Source organism: Mobula birostris, chromosome 12, assembly GCF_030028105.1.
Source record: "Mobula birostris isolate sMobBir1 chromosome 12, sMobBir1.hap1, whole genome shotgun sequence".
In the NCBI taxonomy this organism is placed as follows: domain Eukaryota; kingdom Metazoa; phylum Chordata; class Chondrichthyes; order Myliobatiformes; family Myliobatidae; genus Mobula; species Mobula birostris.
The window spans coordinates 101,106,290-101,124,110 of NC_092381.1; the positions used below are offsets into that span (position 1 = coordinate 101,106,290).

The 17,821-nt window shown below is 42.2% G+C and overlaps 1 protein-coding gene across 1 annotated transcript in view; it reads right to left on the reverse strand.

Moving 5' to 3' along the window:
* Window positions 1-17,821, reverse strand: part of LOC140206151 (probable voltage-dependent R-type calcium channel subunit alpha-1E) — a 632,362-nt gene that overhangs the window by 112,928 nt on the left and 501,613 nt on the right. The window contains exons 29-31 of the mRNA XM_072274389.1: window positions 16,412-16,546; window positions 13,145-13,346; window positions 4,130-4,294 (exon numbers count right to left, since the gene is read on the reverse strand). Of these exons, the coding sequence (XP_072130490.1) occupies window positions 4,130-4,294; window positions 13,145-13,346; window positions 16,412-16,546 (502 nt within the window). The remainder of the gene's footprint in view (window positions 1-4,129; window positions 4,295-13,144; window positions 13,347-16,411; window positions 16,547-17,821) is intronic.

The following is a 17,821-nucleotide window of genomic DNA, read 5'->3' on the forward strand; positions in this document are numbered from 1 at the left end:
AATGCATTACCTTGTACACGTTGGGATTAAATTCCATCTGCCATTGAGCCATTGAGCCATTGAGGGAGGTCCAAGATTCCATACAGTTTAGCTCTGTTCCACATCTTCCTTTAGACAGCCTTCCTCACTATCCACAACACTATCCTAAGACCATAAGACCAAAAAATATAGGAGCAGAAGTAGGCCCCAGTCATCCCCACTCCCCTGCCTTCTCCCCATACCCTTTGATGCCCTGGCTACTCAAGAACCTAGCTATCTCTGCCTTAAAAACACCCAATGACTTGGCCTCCACAGCTGCTCATAGCAACAATTTCCACAGATTTACCACCCTCTGACTAAAGTAATTTCTCCACATCTCAGTTCTAAAAGAACGTCCTTCAATCCTGAAGTCGTGCCCTCTTGTCCTAGACTCCCCTACATGGGAAATAACTTTGCCATATCTAATCTGTTTGGGCCTTTTAACATTCGGAATGTTTCTATGAGATCCCCCCTCATTCTCCTGAACTCCAGGGAATACAGCCCAGAGCTGCCAGACATTCCTCATACGGTAACCCTTATGAGGAAGTGCATGACCATACACTTTCCAGCATTGTACTATCCACTTTCTTTGTGTCATCTGTAAAGTTTCTAATCGTACTTCACATTTTTGTCAGACAGCAAATATCACAGACAGCAAATATCCCTACTCAAATCTCCATGGCACACCTCTAGACCCAAACTTCCAATCAAAGAAACATCATCCACCACAACCCACTGTCTCCTATCGATGGCTCTGGGCCTATGCTTGCTGGAGTTTCAAAGAATGAAGTAGGATCTTATTGAAACCTATCAAATATTGAATGGCCTAGATAGAGTGGACATGGAGTGGATGTTTTCTATAGAGGGGGAGTCTAGAGCCAAAGGACAGTTTGAGGACAGAAGGACGCTCCTTTAGAACAGAGATGAGGCGAAATTTCCTTAGCCAGAGGGTAGCGGATCAATGGGGTTCAATGCCACAGGCTGCCATGGAGCCCAAGTTATTTGGTATATTTAAAGCTGAAGTTGCTAGTTTCTTAATTAGAAAGGGTGTCATAGGATACAGGGAGAGGGCAGGAGAACGGGGTTGAGAGGGATAATAAATCAACTATGAAGGGATGGCAGAGCAGTTCTGATGGGTCAAATGGCCTAATTCTGCTCCTGCATCTTAATAATCTTATGACCAAGTGAATTTTGGATCCATCAGCCAGCCCACCTTATATCCCACATGTCCTAATGTTCTGGATCAGGCTGCCATGTTGGAACTGCTTTACTGAGGTTCTCATAGACATTGTCCACCACCTTGTCCTGATCGATCTCCTTTGTTATGCCCTCGAAAATCTCAATCAAATTAGTGAGACAGGACATCCCTCACAGCCATACTGAATCCCTCCCTTACAACATATACATAATCCTATCTGTCAGAATTTTCCCTAACAATTTTCTTACTACTGACAAGACTTACCAGCTTGTAGTTACATGGTCTATTCCTGGTGCCCTCCTTTAATAAAGGAACAACATTAGTGTTCTCCAGTCTTTTGGGACCTCACCTGTGGTTAACGAAGATGCAAAAATCGCTGCATAGCTCCAGCAATTTCCTTCCTCACTTTTCATAACTTTCTGAAATAGATCTCATCCAACCCTGGGGATATTATGCATTCCTTTATACATTCTAAGATATCTGTCATCTCCACCTTCTTAGTACTGACATGCTTCAAAATGGTTTATGCTATTGAACTCATCCTTCCCCCAACTTAGGGGGAATTGGGGCATGGCTTCCCCAAGTTAAGGACAGATCTTAATCCTTTACGTATGAATCGTACATAGTTATGGCCACTGTTCTCTGAGTGCTCACTTCAACAACCTGCGTGGTTTAATTACTTAATAGAAGGTCAAGTACAGCCAGTGTTAATCAGTAGCACTCCATTCTACAGGAAGTAACCAGCATTATCCAGTGGCATGGGAAGTAGTGCTGTGTACCTCAGAAACACCCAGTGTTGCTGCTGTAAAAAACAGTCTAGAAGGATGGTACTCTTCACTGAAGTGTTAACTATGTGTTATCCCATATTGCGCAGTATAGGCCAGGTGCGTGTGCTTCTGACCACCCCCCTCCTACTCTCCCTCTGGAATGCCCATGGCCTCACCCATATTCCACAAGCAACGCAGCAGCATACACCTCAGCGTTACACTGGCCGCAAGTGACACAGCCATATTAATCCAAGTGAGGCAAGTTATATATTTCAAAGTGCAATTATCTATTAGCTAATCGACAGCATTCATGTATTTCTAAATAAATTGATCATTTAAAAAATTTTAATTACTTAGATGTTCACAATATCTCTGATAAATAGTGAAAGTGATGAGTTATCAGCAGATCATCAGACTGTTCTGTAGGTGGAGCTGGTGGTCTTTATTCAAGACTATAGTCAAAATGGTTTTCCCCATAGTATAGGTGTCTAAGACAAGAGGATATACACAGATTTAAGGTGACAGGCAGGAGAATTAAAGAGGTTATGTGAGAATTCTTTCACTCAGAAGGAGCCTGAGTCAGCAATTACTGCCTGAAGAGGCGGCGGAAGGAGATATTCTCACAACATTTAAGAAGCATCTAGCCAAATACTTGAATTGCCAAGGAATAGAAGGCTATGGATCTAGTGAAAGTGAATGAGAGTAGTATTGATAAGTACAACAGACGATGTGGGCATGCTGGACCAAAGGGCCTCTTCTTCTGCTCTTTGACTGTGCGACTCTATGCCAACAGATCAGCAGGGTGATCTACAGTTGGAACTGTAGTTCCAGTCAGCCAGTATTACCAAACACTACTTAGCATTGATCAGTTCTGAAACATTAACTCTGTTCTCTTCAGATGCTGCCTTAGCCACTGAGTATCACCCATGGCTAGTATTCTAAAGCAAATCCAATGAAAGTCAGTATCACCAAACACTCCTGGGATTCACCACATGTAAAGTTTTACCAAATGGAGCAAGACTAACAGGGATGTTACCCAACAGAATGTGATCCTGCAATTTCTTCCCTTCCTTCAACAACCCGACATTATGGTCAGTTTGGGTTTGATAATCTATTAATGCCAAATCAATATCGGTTTTCCTTTTACAATGATCATCACATTTGATATTTTATACAACCACATTAACAACAACATTAACATGATCCCTCTCTTGTGTGAAAACAGGAGTAAAATACTTGTTAGGAATATTACCCACAAGACCTTTTCCAATGTTGGAATTGTGTTCATCAGTAGTATCCATGTACAGGAAATATCAACATTGTCTCGTTGCATAGGGAGCAACACTGTGGAGCATAACATCACCCAATGTTGCAGATGTAACGTGGTCTTGAAGAATGATAGATTTACTCTCATTTGTCCTGCGTTGCTTATCTAACTACGTGTGATAACCTAATGTTAGAATTACCCAACTCAGTAGGACTCCATTTTAGAGGAAGTTACTCTGTCTACTCTGCAACTCTATCATTTTAATGGTAATTGGCCGGACAACCAAAGATTCTGCTAAAGAATAGGGTTTAAGTTGAAAAAAGGAATGCGGGGGTCAGAGAGAAATTTATGAAATCTGGCTAAGTGTGAAATTTCACAATGAGGATCTCTGGCAGCTAAAGTCATACCTATCAAACATGAGGCAATCAAAAGTGGGGGTGGAAAAATAGACAAGAACTGTAGGAGCAGAGACTTAGAGTCATAAATTATGATGGCACAAAAACAGGACCTTCAGCCCAAGTCATCCATGCCCACCAAGAAGCCAACTTAAGCTAGTCTCATTTGCCTTCATTTGGCTCAGATCCCACCAAACCTTTCCTATTATTCAAACACCTCTTACAGATAGCTCGGGGGTGATGCAAATGTAATGTGAGGAATACATACAAAATACTGGATGGTGGGGCTCAGTAGGTCAGGCAGCATCTAGGGAGGGGAATAAACAGTCAACTGGCCTGCTGAGTTCCTCGAGCATTTTGTGTGTGTTGCTCAAGATCTCCAACATCTACAGAATCTCTTATGTCTCTCGCGTGAGGAGTACAACATTACTCAGCGTTCCACGTCATGGCAGGCTTTGAATTTATGGCTCGCAGCCATGCTTACCTTCATCATGAGAACTACAGTGTTGAGCGCTATCATGGTCAGTATGGTGTACTCGAAGGAGGGCGACACCACGAAGTGCCAGACTCTGTACTGGAATGTCTGTCGGTTCTGCGGCATGTATCTCGTCAAGGGCTTGGCACTGATGGCAAAATCGATACAGGCTCTCTGGGGAGAAAACACACATACAAGATGACTTCTGGACTAGAATTACAACAGTCAACCCTACACTGCGTTATTACCTTGCTGCTCTGGGCTTATTTACTCCATGCAATAATGTTGTGGAGATCACTTTGTGTCACGAGTGGACCCAGTGAGAGAAGAGTGGTAATATGGAGCAAGAGGGGAGCTTGAGTGGTAATATGGAGCAAGAGGGGAGTTAGAGTAACTATAGGTAAAGGTTGAAATAATTGGATGAAGAGATGTCAAAACATAAAACTTTGGTTAGGCCACTCTTGGAGCATTTCGTGGAATTCAAGTTGTCGCATTAGAGGAAGTATGTGGAAGCTTTGGAGGGGGTGCAAAAGAGGTTCACCAGGATGCTACTTGGATTAGAGGGCATGTGCTAGTAAAAATTTTGGACAAACTTGGACTTTTTTTTCTGGAAAATCAGATACCTGATAGAAGCTTATAAAATTACAGAAAACATATAGGCAGGGTCAGAATCCTTCCCTCAGGAGTGGAAATGTCAAATACCAAGCGGCATTGATTATGGTAAGAGGGGACAAGTTAAAGGGAAATGTGCTGGACAAAGTTTCTTTTTATAAAGCAAAGAGAGTGCAGGGTGCTGGTAATGGGCTGCCATGGGTGGTGATAAAACATATAGAACATAGAACATACTGCACAATACAGGCCCTTCAGCCCACAGTGTTGTGCCGACCCTTAAACCCTGCCTCCCATATAACCCCCCACCTTAAATTCCTCCATATACCTGTCTAGTAGTCTCTTAAATTTCACTAGTGTATCTGCCTCCACCACTCTCAAGCAGTGCATTCCATGCACCAACCACTCTGAGTAAAAAACCTTCCTCTAATATCCCCCTTGAACATCCCACCCCTTACCTTAAAGCCATGTCCTCTTGTACTGAGCAGTGCTGCCCTGAAGAAGAAGTGCTGGCTGTCCACTCTATCTATTCCTCTTAATATCTTGTACATCTCTATCATGTCTCCTCTCATCCTCCTTCTCTCCAAAGAGTAAAGCCCTAGCTCCCTTAATCTCTGATCATAATGCATACTCTCTAAACCAGGCAGCATCCTGGTAAATCTCCTCTGTACCCTTTCCAATGCTTCCACATCCTTCCTATAGTGAGGCGACCAGAACTGGACACAGTACTCCAAGTGTGACCTCACCAGAGTTTTATAGAGCTGCATCATTACCTCATGACTCTTAAACTCTATTCCTCGACTTATGACGGCTAACACCCTAAAAGCTTTCTTAACTACCCTATCTACCTGTGAGGCAACTTTCAGGGATCTGTGGACATGTACACCCAGATCCCTCTGCTCCTCCACACTACCAAGTATCCTGCCATTTACTTTGTACTCTGCCTTGGAGTTTGTCCTTCCAAAGTGTGTCACCTCACACTTCTCCGGGTTAAACTCCATCTGCCACTTCTCAGCCCACTTCTGCATCCTATCAATGTCTCTCTGCAATCTTCGACAATCCTCTACACTATCAACAACACCACCAACCTTTGTGTCATCTGCAAGCTTGCCAACCCACCCTTCTACCCCCACATCCAGGTCGTTAATAAAAATCACGAAAAGTGATGGAAGCAAATGCGAGGCTGGAGTTTTAATTCAAGACCATGGACAGCACAGGCAAAATGGGTTGACGAGCCTGTTGCTGTGCTGTACTGTTCTATGTTCTAATTTAATGTGACTGGTGTAACAGTAGGCAGTGAGAGGTGGGAGTTGAGATGGATGACTGCACTAATGGACAACAGAAGGGGACAGAACCAACGAACAGGGATTGGTGATGTCTAGATAGCCAGAGGCAGGAAACCGGTGACTAAATGAGAATGACCTTAGTCCACATAGAGACGAAAAGGTCACTATTGATGCAGAACCCTTGTGGGAAAGATTGTGAATGATGGCAGCGTTGTTTGGGGGGTTGGCTGGTAGGGTGTGGGAGAAACAGCAATCTGGAAGAAGCCACTGAACGATTACATTACAGCCTTTAAATCTGCTGCTTAGTTTCCCTGTCCCTTTAAGGTGGCATTGAGCACGTGCAGATTGAGTGAGAATTGTGAATCATGAAGCAAGTCTGAAATCTGCAGTGGAAAGCTTGATGTGAAGAGATTATGGTGAGAAAAGTATGGGTACATCAAAAGTGAAAACTGAAATCAGTTGGCTTTAAGAGGAGTCAAAACCTGTATTTTTGGCCTCTGAAACCTGCCCAACATTTTATATGATCACAGCACAACTTCTAAACAGTCGTTTTTTCTGCCCTGTTTCATTGTCTTTGGGTTCCCTTAGCATTCAGAGATCAAACATGTGAGGTGTTTGAACATACGAAAGAACTGGCACGCACACCATCTGAGATACGGAATTCCAACAATTCACAAGACTCGACAAAGCCCTCAGCCTCACCAACTTTTACAGATGCACTATAGAAATCATCCTCTACAGATGCATCACAACCTGGTTTGGCAACTGCTCAGCCAAACTTTGCAAAAATCTGCAGAATAGTGAATATAGCCTAGCAAATCAAACAAATGTGTAACCTATAGAGACCAACTATATTTCCTACTGCCTTATAAAAACAGCCAGCATAATCAAGGACCCCAGACATTCTCTTTTCTCACCCCTAGGTAGGGCAAAAAACACAAAAGCCTGAGAACACATATTGCCATGCTCAAGGAAAGGTTATAAGACTCTTGAACAAACCTCTTTTTATCCTAAAAGATGGACTCTTGATCTCTCAATTAACTTGTCATGGTCCTGGCACTTTGTCTCCCTAAACTGCACTTTCTCTGTAATTGTAACACTATATTCAGCATTGAGGTTTCTTTTTACTACCTCAATGCAATTATATATGGAATGATATGCCTGGATGGCTTTTCATTGATACATGCAACCATAAGCCAATTATCAATCACCACCAATTACCTTTACAGTATTTTAAAATGACATTCCCTAATGTAATTCTTCGCAGCCTAAGAAAACAGCCTCTTGGTATCTACTATGTCAATCATTCTCACAACCTTACACATTTCATTGAGACCACTGACCATCCCTTTCCATCCATTGATGCTGCCTGACCCACTGTGCAGCATCTGCAGTCTCTAATGGCTTATTGAGAATTGGAATTGGTTTATTATTGTCACGTGTACCAAGATACAATGAAAAGCTTGTCTTGTCTGCTCTTCTTACAGATCAAATCATTACACAGTGCATTAAGGTAGTACAAGGAAAAACAAAAACAGAATGCAAAATAAAGTGTAACAGCTACAGAGAAAGTGCAGTGCAGGTAGATAGCAAGGTGCAGAAGGTAGACTATGAGGCCAAGTCTATCTTATTGTACTAGGGAACCATTCAATTGTCTTTCAAAGGTGGAGAAGAAGCCGTCCTTGAGCCTGATGGTATGTGCTTTCAGGCTTTTGTATCTTCTGCTTGATTGGAGAGTGGAGAAGAGAGCAAGTCTAGGTGGATAGGGCCTTTGATTATGCTGGCTGCTTTACTGGGGCAGTGAGAAAAATAACTATATCCATAGAGGCGAGGCTGGCTTCCATGATGTGCTGAGCTCTTTCTTACCATCACAAACAAGCCACAATGCACTCAGTTAGGATGCTTTCTGAGGTTCAACAATAGAAATTGGCAAGAGTCAACGGGGACATGCCAAATTTCTTTAGCCTCCTGAGGAAGTAGAGGCGTTGATGAGCTTTCTTAGCCATGGCTTTTACATGTTTGGACCAGGACAGGCTCTTGGTGATGTTCACTCCTAGGAAATTGACACTTTCAACCCTCCCGACCTCAGCACCACTGATGTAGAGAGGAGTACAGTATGTGCACCACCTTGATTCCTGAAGTCAATGAGCAGCTCTTTTGTTTCGCTGACACTGAGGGAGAGGTTGTTGTCATGACACCATGACACTAAGCTCTCCATCTCCTTCCTGTGCTCTGACTCATTATTTGAGATAGTCTGCAAACTTGGGAATGGAGTTAGACTCTAGCCAGAGAGCCGTAAGTGCATAGGCTGTAAAGTTGGGGACTGAGGACGCAGCTTCTGGGGTACTAGTGCTGAGAATAATTGTGGTGGAGGTGCTGCTGCCTACCTTTACTAATTATGGTTTGTTAGTGAGAAGTCAAAAATCCAGTTGCAGAGGCAGGGCAATTACTTCCAGAGTGCATTGTTGAGTTTGCTTAGAAGTATAATCTTGAAGGCAGAGTTGTGGTTCATGAACCAAAGTCTAACATAGGAGTCTTTACTGTCCAGGTTCTCCAGAGATGAGTTGCAGCGGCATTGCAGTTAACAGAATGCTTTACAGTGCCAGCGACCTAGGTTCAATTGCTGCTGTTGCCTGTAAGGAGTTTGTATGTTCTTCCCGTTACCATGTGGATTTCCTCTGGGCGCTCTGGATTTCTCACACATTATGAAGACTTAGGAGTTAGAAGGTTAACTGGTCACATGTGTATAATTGGACAGCGTAGGCTCTTCGGGCCGAAAGGGCCCGATCCTGTGCAGTATTTCTAAATAAATACAGGAAGATGACATCCTGTTTCAGTAGTAGGTGAATTGCAGTGGGTCGAGAAGGCTGGAGTTAATGCCTGCTCTGGTCAGTCTCTCAAAGCACTTCATGATGATGAATGTCAGACCCACTGGGTGGTAGTCATTAACCATCTCTCATTCTTCTAGATTCTAGTGAGTATCAGCTGATTCTACTCAGGCTCATCTCACTCGATTCAGGAGTTGTGGTGAGATTTGAGAACAATGTCTCTTAAGGCTTCCATATCTAAGGAGGCTAGAACTGGAGACCATACTCCAGGTGTGGTTTCAGTAAATCCCTTCTATGTAGCTGGTTTGCATAGGAAGGAGTTTCTTGCAAGCTCAGTGAACCAATGGAAACCATCACAAAATGACAGGCTTTCATTCCTCTTTAATCCAACTTAATAGAAACAGCAATTGCCATAAACACTTGACATGTCAAACTCACTGCTTCTTTCTCTGCCTAATCTGTATTTTATGTTTTTTATTTCAGGTTTTCAGCCTCCACATCAGGAAGCTTTAAAGAGAAAGTTTTTGGACAGGGAAATAGGTCCCTGGAAATGTGCTGCCCAAAAATGGCAGTGCACATACGATAGCAAAGTTTAAGAGGAATTTAGAAGAGGCAGGGGATGGAGAGATATGGACCACGTGCAGGCAGACGTGCAGTTTCATTTGGAATCATGGCTGGCAAAGACATGGATTGCAAAGGGGCCTGATCCTGTATTATGTTCTGTAATGTTCTGATTTTCATTGACTGAAGAATGCAGTTAATATGGAATTGGTCATAGTGTCACAGTTATATAGCACAGCAACAAACCAACTCATCCATGATGACTGTATGAGATAGTCCCAATTGCCTGTATTTGGGCCACAACCCTTTAAATCTTTCCTATCCATTGACCTGCCCACATATCTTTTAAACATTGTTATTGTACCCACCTCTACCACTTCCTTCAGCAATTTATTCCATATACCCTCCACCCTCTGTGTGGAAAAAGTACCTCTCAGCTCCCCTTTAAATCTTCGCCTCACCTTAAACCAATGCCCATTAGTTTTAAAGCCCATGCAAATAGTTTATTACTGAAGGAAGTGAGATTGGAGATCTAGCAGCACATGAAGCAACTGAAAAGTAAAAGAATGCCGGTGTGAAAATCTGAAATTATAAAAAGTGCTGGAGGTGTTCAGGAGGTCAAGTAGCATCTATAGAGAAAGGATGGTGTAGGTGTTTCAGGTGAAACATTTGAATAAAGTTTCTGATTCTGATGATAAGTTTATTGGAGGGAACTCTGTTTCTCCCTCCATAGATGCTGCCAAACCCACTGATAATTTCCAGCAAGTTTCTGCTTTTAGATGGATAGAATGGGACATCATGGAAACAAGCCATTCAGTACACTGCAGCAACAATCTGTTGAAAGTTGAGTTCTTAGAATCATAAGCTGTGCACCAGACATTCCATCCCATAAATGCCAGCCAAAATGCCTATCTACATTTGCCTCTACTGGGCTCGCATATGCCTTTCCAATATAACTATCTGTCCACATGCAGTTTAAACATTGTGATTGAATCTGCTTCTATCACCTCCTATGACAACTTGTTCCAGATAACCAGTACTCAGCGTGAAATCTTCCCCTTTGGATTTTACTTACGTTCCCTGCCCCCAACCCCACCACCCCAGAACCTGTGCCATCTACTTCTAGACCCCACTGTGCTGGGAAAAAGACTATGACTATCCTATCTATGCCACTTTATAATCTGATAAACCTTTATAAGCTTCTTACGTTCTACTGAGAACAACCCCAGCCTATCCAAACACTCCTTATAATTATACCCCTCCATTCCAGGCAACTTCCCAGTGAATCTCTTCTACAGACTCTTCATTACTGGCACAGATTACCTGTAGTGTGGTGACCAGAACTGTACATAATGCTGTGTAATCCAAATGGAGTCCAACCAATGTTTTGTATAGTTGCAAAATGATATCCCACATCTGATTCTCAATGCATTAGCCAAAGAAGGCAAACATACCTAATGCCTTCTTCACTCCCTATCTGCCTGTATCTCTACTTTCAGGGAGCTATGGACTTGCACCCCAAAGTCTCTCATTACATCACCTTTCCTAAGATCACAACTAATTCGATAGGTTGTCCAGAATTTGGCCTCCCAAAGTGCATTACCTCACACCTGTTTGAATAAGTTTCATCTGTACCACTTCCTTCCAGCAGGTCTGTGTTCCACTGTATCTTTAGACAACTGTGTCCACTATCCATGTTGTGTCATCTGAAAACTTACTAATCATAACACCTATGTTCTAATCCAAGACTCTTATATACAATATACAGTGCCTATAAAAAGTATTCACCCCCACCCCACAGGTTTGCATGTTTTATTGTTTTACAACATTGAATCACAGTGGATTTAATTTGGCTTTTTTGACACTGATCAACAGAAAAAAGCTTCCTTCTGTCAAAGTGAAAACAAATCTCTACAAAGTGATCTAAATTAATTACAAATATAAAACACCAAATAATTGATTGCATAAGTATTCACCCCATTTAATATGACACACCAAATCATCCCTGGTGCAGCCAATTGGATTAAGAAGTCATGTGATTAGTTAAATGGAGATCTGTATTTGGAGAACTGTGTGCAGTCAAGGTTTTCGTAGTAAAAGTACACCTGTACCTGGAAGGTCCAACAGCTGGTGAATCAGTATCCTGGCAAAAACTACACCATGAAGAGAAAAGAACGAGCAACGCTACAAAAAGGTTATTGAAAAACAAGTCAGGAGATGGATACAAGAAAATTTCCAAGTTACTGAATATCCCTTGGAGTATAGTTAAGTCAATCATCACAAAATAATATGGACCAGCTGTAAATCTGTCTAGAGCAGGCAGTCCTCAAAAACTGAGTGACCGTACAAGAAGGGGGACCAGTGAGGGAAGCCACTATGATAACTCTGGAGTTTATCATAGTGGCTGAGATGGGAGAGACTGTGCATACAACAACTGTTGCTTGGGTGCTTTACCAATTGCAGCTTTATGGGAAGGTGGCAAGAGAAAGCCACCGTTGAAAAAAACTCACATGAAATCTCAGCTAGAGTTTGCCAGAAGGCATGTGGGAGACTCTGAAGTCAGCTGCAAGAAGGTTCTATGGTCTGGTGAAACCAAAAAATTGAGCTTTTAGGCCATCAGACTATACGCTATATTTGGCATAAGGTGGTGGCGGCTGCATCATGCTGTAGTAGTAGTAGTAGTAGTAGTCATACTTTATTGATCCCGGGGTAAATTGGTTTTTGTTGTGGGGATGTTTCACTGCAGCAGGCCCTGGAAGGCTTGTGAAGGTAGAGGGCAAGATGCAGGGAAATCCTGGAGGAAAACCTGAAGCAGTCTGCAAGAGAACTGCAATTTGGGAGAAGATTTGTTTTCCAGCAAGACAACGACCCCAGGCATAAAGCAGGAATGGCTTAAAGACAACAAAGTTAATGCCCTGGAGTGGCCAAGTCAGAGTCCAGATCTTAATCCAATTGAGAACTTGTGGCTGGACTTGAAAAGGGTTGTTCACTCATGATCCCCATACAATCTGACAGAGCTTGAGCAGTTTTGTAAAGAAGAATGGGAAAAGTTGCTGTGTCCAGATGTGTAAAGCTGATAGAGACCTATCCACACAGACTCAAGGCTGTAATTGCTGCCAAAGATGCATCTACTAGATACTGACTTGAAGGGGGTGAGTAATTATGCAATTAATTACTTTGTGTTTATTTAATAATTGCAATAAATTTAGACCAACTTGCAGAAATTTGTTTTCACTTTGACTTGGAAGAAGCTTATCTGTTGATCAGTGTCAAAAAGCCAAACTAAATTCACAACTGTGATTCTATGTTGTAAAACAATAAAACATGAAAACGTTCAAGGGGGGAGTGAATAATTTTTATAGACACTGTATATAAATACATCATAAACAACATACATATAACAACCGAGGCCCCAGCACTGATCCCTGTGGTATACCACAGGTTACAGACCTCCACCCAGTAAAACACACCTACACACCAGTACCCTCTGCATCCTATCACCAACTCAATTTTGGATCCAGTCTGGCAAAACACCTCAGTGGAAAGGAAACAGGTCATGAAAGGAAAAAAAGAATTCTGATGGATTAAGAACTGTGAATGTAAATTATAAAAGGTAGGAAGCCAGGGAGTGTGGATTGTGGAGGGTGCGGTAGAATGTGGTGTAAAGAGCGGATGAGGTATGAAGGGAATAAGACAGTGAGATGTGCAGCAGAGTGAGTGAAAGTTCAAGACAAAGAAACCTCATTTTTCTCTAGGCTGCTCTCCTCCAGCATCTTGTCTCCCTGCTCCTGGAAGGTGATGATTATCAAGGCCACAAAGATATTGACAAAAAAGAAGGGGAATACAACAAAATATACAACGTAGAAGATGGACATTTCCATTCTGTTCCCTGGGATTGGTCCTTGGTCAGCCTCAGTCACATCCACGGAATGCTGTAGAACCCTGACAGAACACAAGAATTCAACATGTTAATAAAGACTTTTAAAATGGGATACTGTGCATGCAACTCAAAGATAAGGTTGCAACATCCCTGACAGGGCAGCCCATGGACACGGATGTGGGGAGCAGCAAGTATCAGTAGGTTTTGCTTTGTCCTAGGTAAATGTGTCAGGAACTACCCGTACTGTGATGGGTGGCGCTCTGTCTTTCTCACTCCGGGTGATATCTGCACACTTACTGATTCTCTATACCCTTTCCCCGGGAGGGGGATAATTATACTGTTTGGTTTATCCCAATCACCCTCTGAATGGAAATTACCACTTGGGTGTAATTCTGTGGTCTCCAAGAAGACAGGGACACAACAACATAGGAGCTTGTGTCAGTCCTGAGATCCTGCACTCCATTCAAAATTCACCTAGATCATGCGTCTTGTATCCCAAATCCACTGTTCTGCCTCACATTCTGAAAACCTTCCTGAACAAAAGTCCAGTCTGAGAACCAGAATGGGGATTAATGATCACTTGGAAAAGCAGGGACTATTTGTAGATAGCCAGTGAGAGTTTAGGGGCAGAACCTGTCCGACCAATTTGAATGAGTTGTTTTGTCAGAGTTAACAAATTGCAATGATGAGGGCAGTGAGCTAACTGAGATTTACATGGACCTCAGTAAGGCCTTCGACAAGGTCCCTCAAAGACTAAAAGGCTATGGCCCACCGGATTCAGGACAAGCTGGGAAACTTGATCCAAATTTGGCTTGGCAATCAGAGAGAGTGATGGTAGAGTGTTGTTTCTGTCAATGGATGCCTGTGACCACTGTTTTTCTGGGGGATTGGTGCTGGGACCTTTGCTATTTGTAATGTACACATATCGAAATGTACAACAACATGGACATGGACGTAGCAGCATGATCAGTCTTGTGTAGGTGACACAAAGATTGGTGGAGTTGCTGACAGTGTGGAGGGTACCTTTAGTTCACATAGTGATATCCATGTGTTAGTGAAGTATATTGAGAAATGGCAGATGGAGTTTAATTTTGATAAATGTGAGGCAATGCATTTTGAACTACTAATTAGGATAGGACATACCCTGTGAATGGTAGAGTCTAAGAAAGAATTGAAGAATAAAGGGATCTTGGGGTACTGCCAGAGGTCCTTGAAGGTAGTAGTGCATTTAGATACGATAGTGAAAAATGTAAATGGGATGATTGTTTTCATTGGCCATGGCATAGACCAGGTGTTCCCAACCATTTTTATGCCATGGAGCTTTACCATTAACTGAGAAGTCAATAACCCCAGGTTGGGAACCCTTGGCAAAGACCATCTTAATATGATGTTACAGCTTTAAAAAAAACTAGAAGTCCACAGCAAGAGTTCTGGTTCTTACAATAAAGGAAGGATGTAGTCACACTGGAAAGGATGCAGAGGAAATTCACCAGGATGGTGCTTGGATTTGAAAAGTATGATTACAAGAAAAGCATGCATAGGTTGAATTTTTTTTCCCTTGGAGTGGAGGACACAGGGATATAATGGGGATAGAAAGGATAGGTAGTGAAAATTGTGGGGTAAGATTAGAGGTGGGAAGGCTAGAGAGTATCTGAGAGTACGCAATGTACTTTGCAAAGAGTTGGCAGAGGCAAAGACTCACAACATTTAAGAAGCATCGAGGCAAGTACTTGAATTGCCAATGCATAGAGGAATATGGATCTCAAGAGGATAAATGGGAATCAATAGTTGTACAGACATGGTGGGTCAAACGGTTTGTTTCTATGCTGTGAGAGACAGAAAACGCTAGCTGTTTTCCTGGATTGGAGGAAGTTAAGAAATGATTTTTCAGGGGTACAGATGGGGAAAGCCTTCCTCAAGTCAGAGGCAGATAAAACCACGGGCCATAGATTTGGGGTAAGGGTTAGAGATTTAGAGAGGATCGGAGGGGAACCTTTTTCACCCACAGAGAGGTGACACACTGTTGGAGAGAGCGGCGGAAGCAGATTCACTGGCAGTATTTAAAAAGTGTCTAGATAAGCATTTGAATTGCCAAGGGAAAGAAGTGTTGGAAAAAGGGATTAATACTGATGTGTGACCACTGGTCAGTGTGGATGTGATGAACCAAATGGATCGTTTCTGTGCTCATGACTCTGACATTCAGTGCAGTCTTCAGTGAGTGAAGAAGTTCTTCATGATACCATACCTGAAGGACACAGCCCCAATTTTTTAGTTTATGCACCTCTATTCTAGACTTTCCCAGCAGAGGAAATAGTTCCTAATCATTCCCTTTAAACATAAGGATGTAAAAAACAGCAATTTTGCTCCATCTTTAATAAGATGATGACTGATCAAGCTGTGGTCACAGCTCCACCTACCTGCATTTATCCCATAACCTCAAAATGCCCTGCTATGATATTGCTTCCCTAGGCACAGAATTCCATGGCTACATTACTCTTTGCGAAAAGCAGTTTCTCTTTATTGTTGTCTTGAATCTATTCCCCTGAATTTTGGGCCTCGCTTACCAGTGGAAACAACTTTCCTGTCTCTATCTTGCCTATCCCTTTCATAATTTTATATGTTTCTATAAGATCCCCTCCCATCCACCTCAGAATATCACCTCTTCATATTCCATACACAAGGAAATGCTAGAACAATGAATACAGCAATCTTGGAAGCCACAATGCTCACATAGTGGAAACAAAGTTCAAAGTTCAAAGTAAATTTATTATCAAAATACACATACGCCACCATATACAACCCTGAGATTCATTTTCTTGTGGGCAATCACAGTAAATACAGGAAACAATATAGATTGAATGAAAGAATGCACATTACAGGGTGGACAACAACCAATGTGCACATAAAACAAACTGCAAATACAAAAAGAAAGAGGGAAAACAATAATAATAACAATAATAAATAAGTAAGCAATAAATATCGAGAACATGAGATGAAAAGTCTTTGAAAGTGAGTCCAGTTCAGTGATGGGGCGAGTGAAGTTGAATGAAGTTATCCCCTCTGGTTCAAGAGCCTGATGGTTGAGGGTAATAACTGTTCAAAGGCTAACGTTGATGGAAATACTCACTGTGGCCAGCCTTCTCCAGTGGAGACAGTGAACAGTGTCAGCAGGGCCCAGATAACATTATCATAATGGAAGTCATAACGTTTCCACTCTCGGTCAACAACTTTATTCTCAGTCTCGTACAACACAAACTGGCCTCTGGAAATGGGTCAGACGAAGAATTCAATTACTATCTGGGTAGTTGCATGTATACAGATGCAAAAACACTTACAAATGCATGGAACTGTATGCACTTGCAGAATTATCCACACACACAAAATCGTTAACTGACTTAGAGTGACTGAAGGTCAGTGCACCAGTCCTGATGAGCGAGAACTCCAATTTTCATACAGAATTCTAGAAATATATAACAGAGACATGTCCCTTTCATTCCACCTCGGTCTTACTGACCGGAATGCTCATCTATGCTTATCTCATTTGCCTTATTAAACCTGTGTCCCTATCTAAGTAGCTGTCTTTTAAATGGTTTAATTAGGGGTTATTAGAGATAACCGCTAATATCTCCTTTAAAATTTCCTCCTCACGCTTTAAATGCACGCCTTCTAGTTCTAGACTCGCCTGCCCTGGAACCAAGACTCTATCCATCCAATCTATAGTCCTCAGTTCTATAAACCTCCATAAGGTCATCTCTCAGCTTCGTATATTATAGCAAGAACAAATCAAGCCTATCCAGTCATTCCTCATCACTCTGCCCTCCTGGTGAACTTCTGCATTCTCTCTATCACTACCTGTACTGTGACGATCAGAACTGCACACAATGATCCATTAGTCTAACTAATTCTCAATTAGTATTTTGTACTTTTAGATCCACTCAATCTTGGCAGAAGGTTAAATGTGAAATGGTGGGTTGGGGCCATACATGTTTCTCTGGTTGATGCATAAGAACACCCAGGTCTTGTTACACACCCCCATTCAGCAATATGATGCCATTCAGATAATAATTCTGGCCCAACAAAATCAAAGACACCATTCACCCCAGACATTCTCTTTTCTTCCCCTCCCATCAGGCAGAAGATATGAAAGCATGTACCAAAGATATAGATTTAAAGATTAGCTTTATTTATCACAAGAACATCGAAACATCCAGTGAAATGCGTTGTTTTTCATCAACACCATTGTGCTAGTGGTAACCTGGAAGTGTTGTCATGTTTCTGGTGCCCACACAGCATGCTGACAGCTCACTAACCCTATCCTTATGTCTTTGAAATGTGGGAGTAAACCAGAGCACCCTGAGAAAACCTATGCAATCACAGTGAGAACATACAAGCTGCTTATAGATAGTGGTGGGAACTGAACTCTGATCAATGATCTGGTGCTGTGAAGTCAGTGTGCTAACTCCTATGCTACATGCTGTCTCTACCAGTGTCAAGGACAGTTTCTATCCTGATGATATAAGACTATTGAACGATTCCC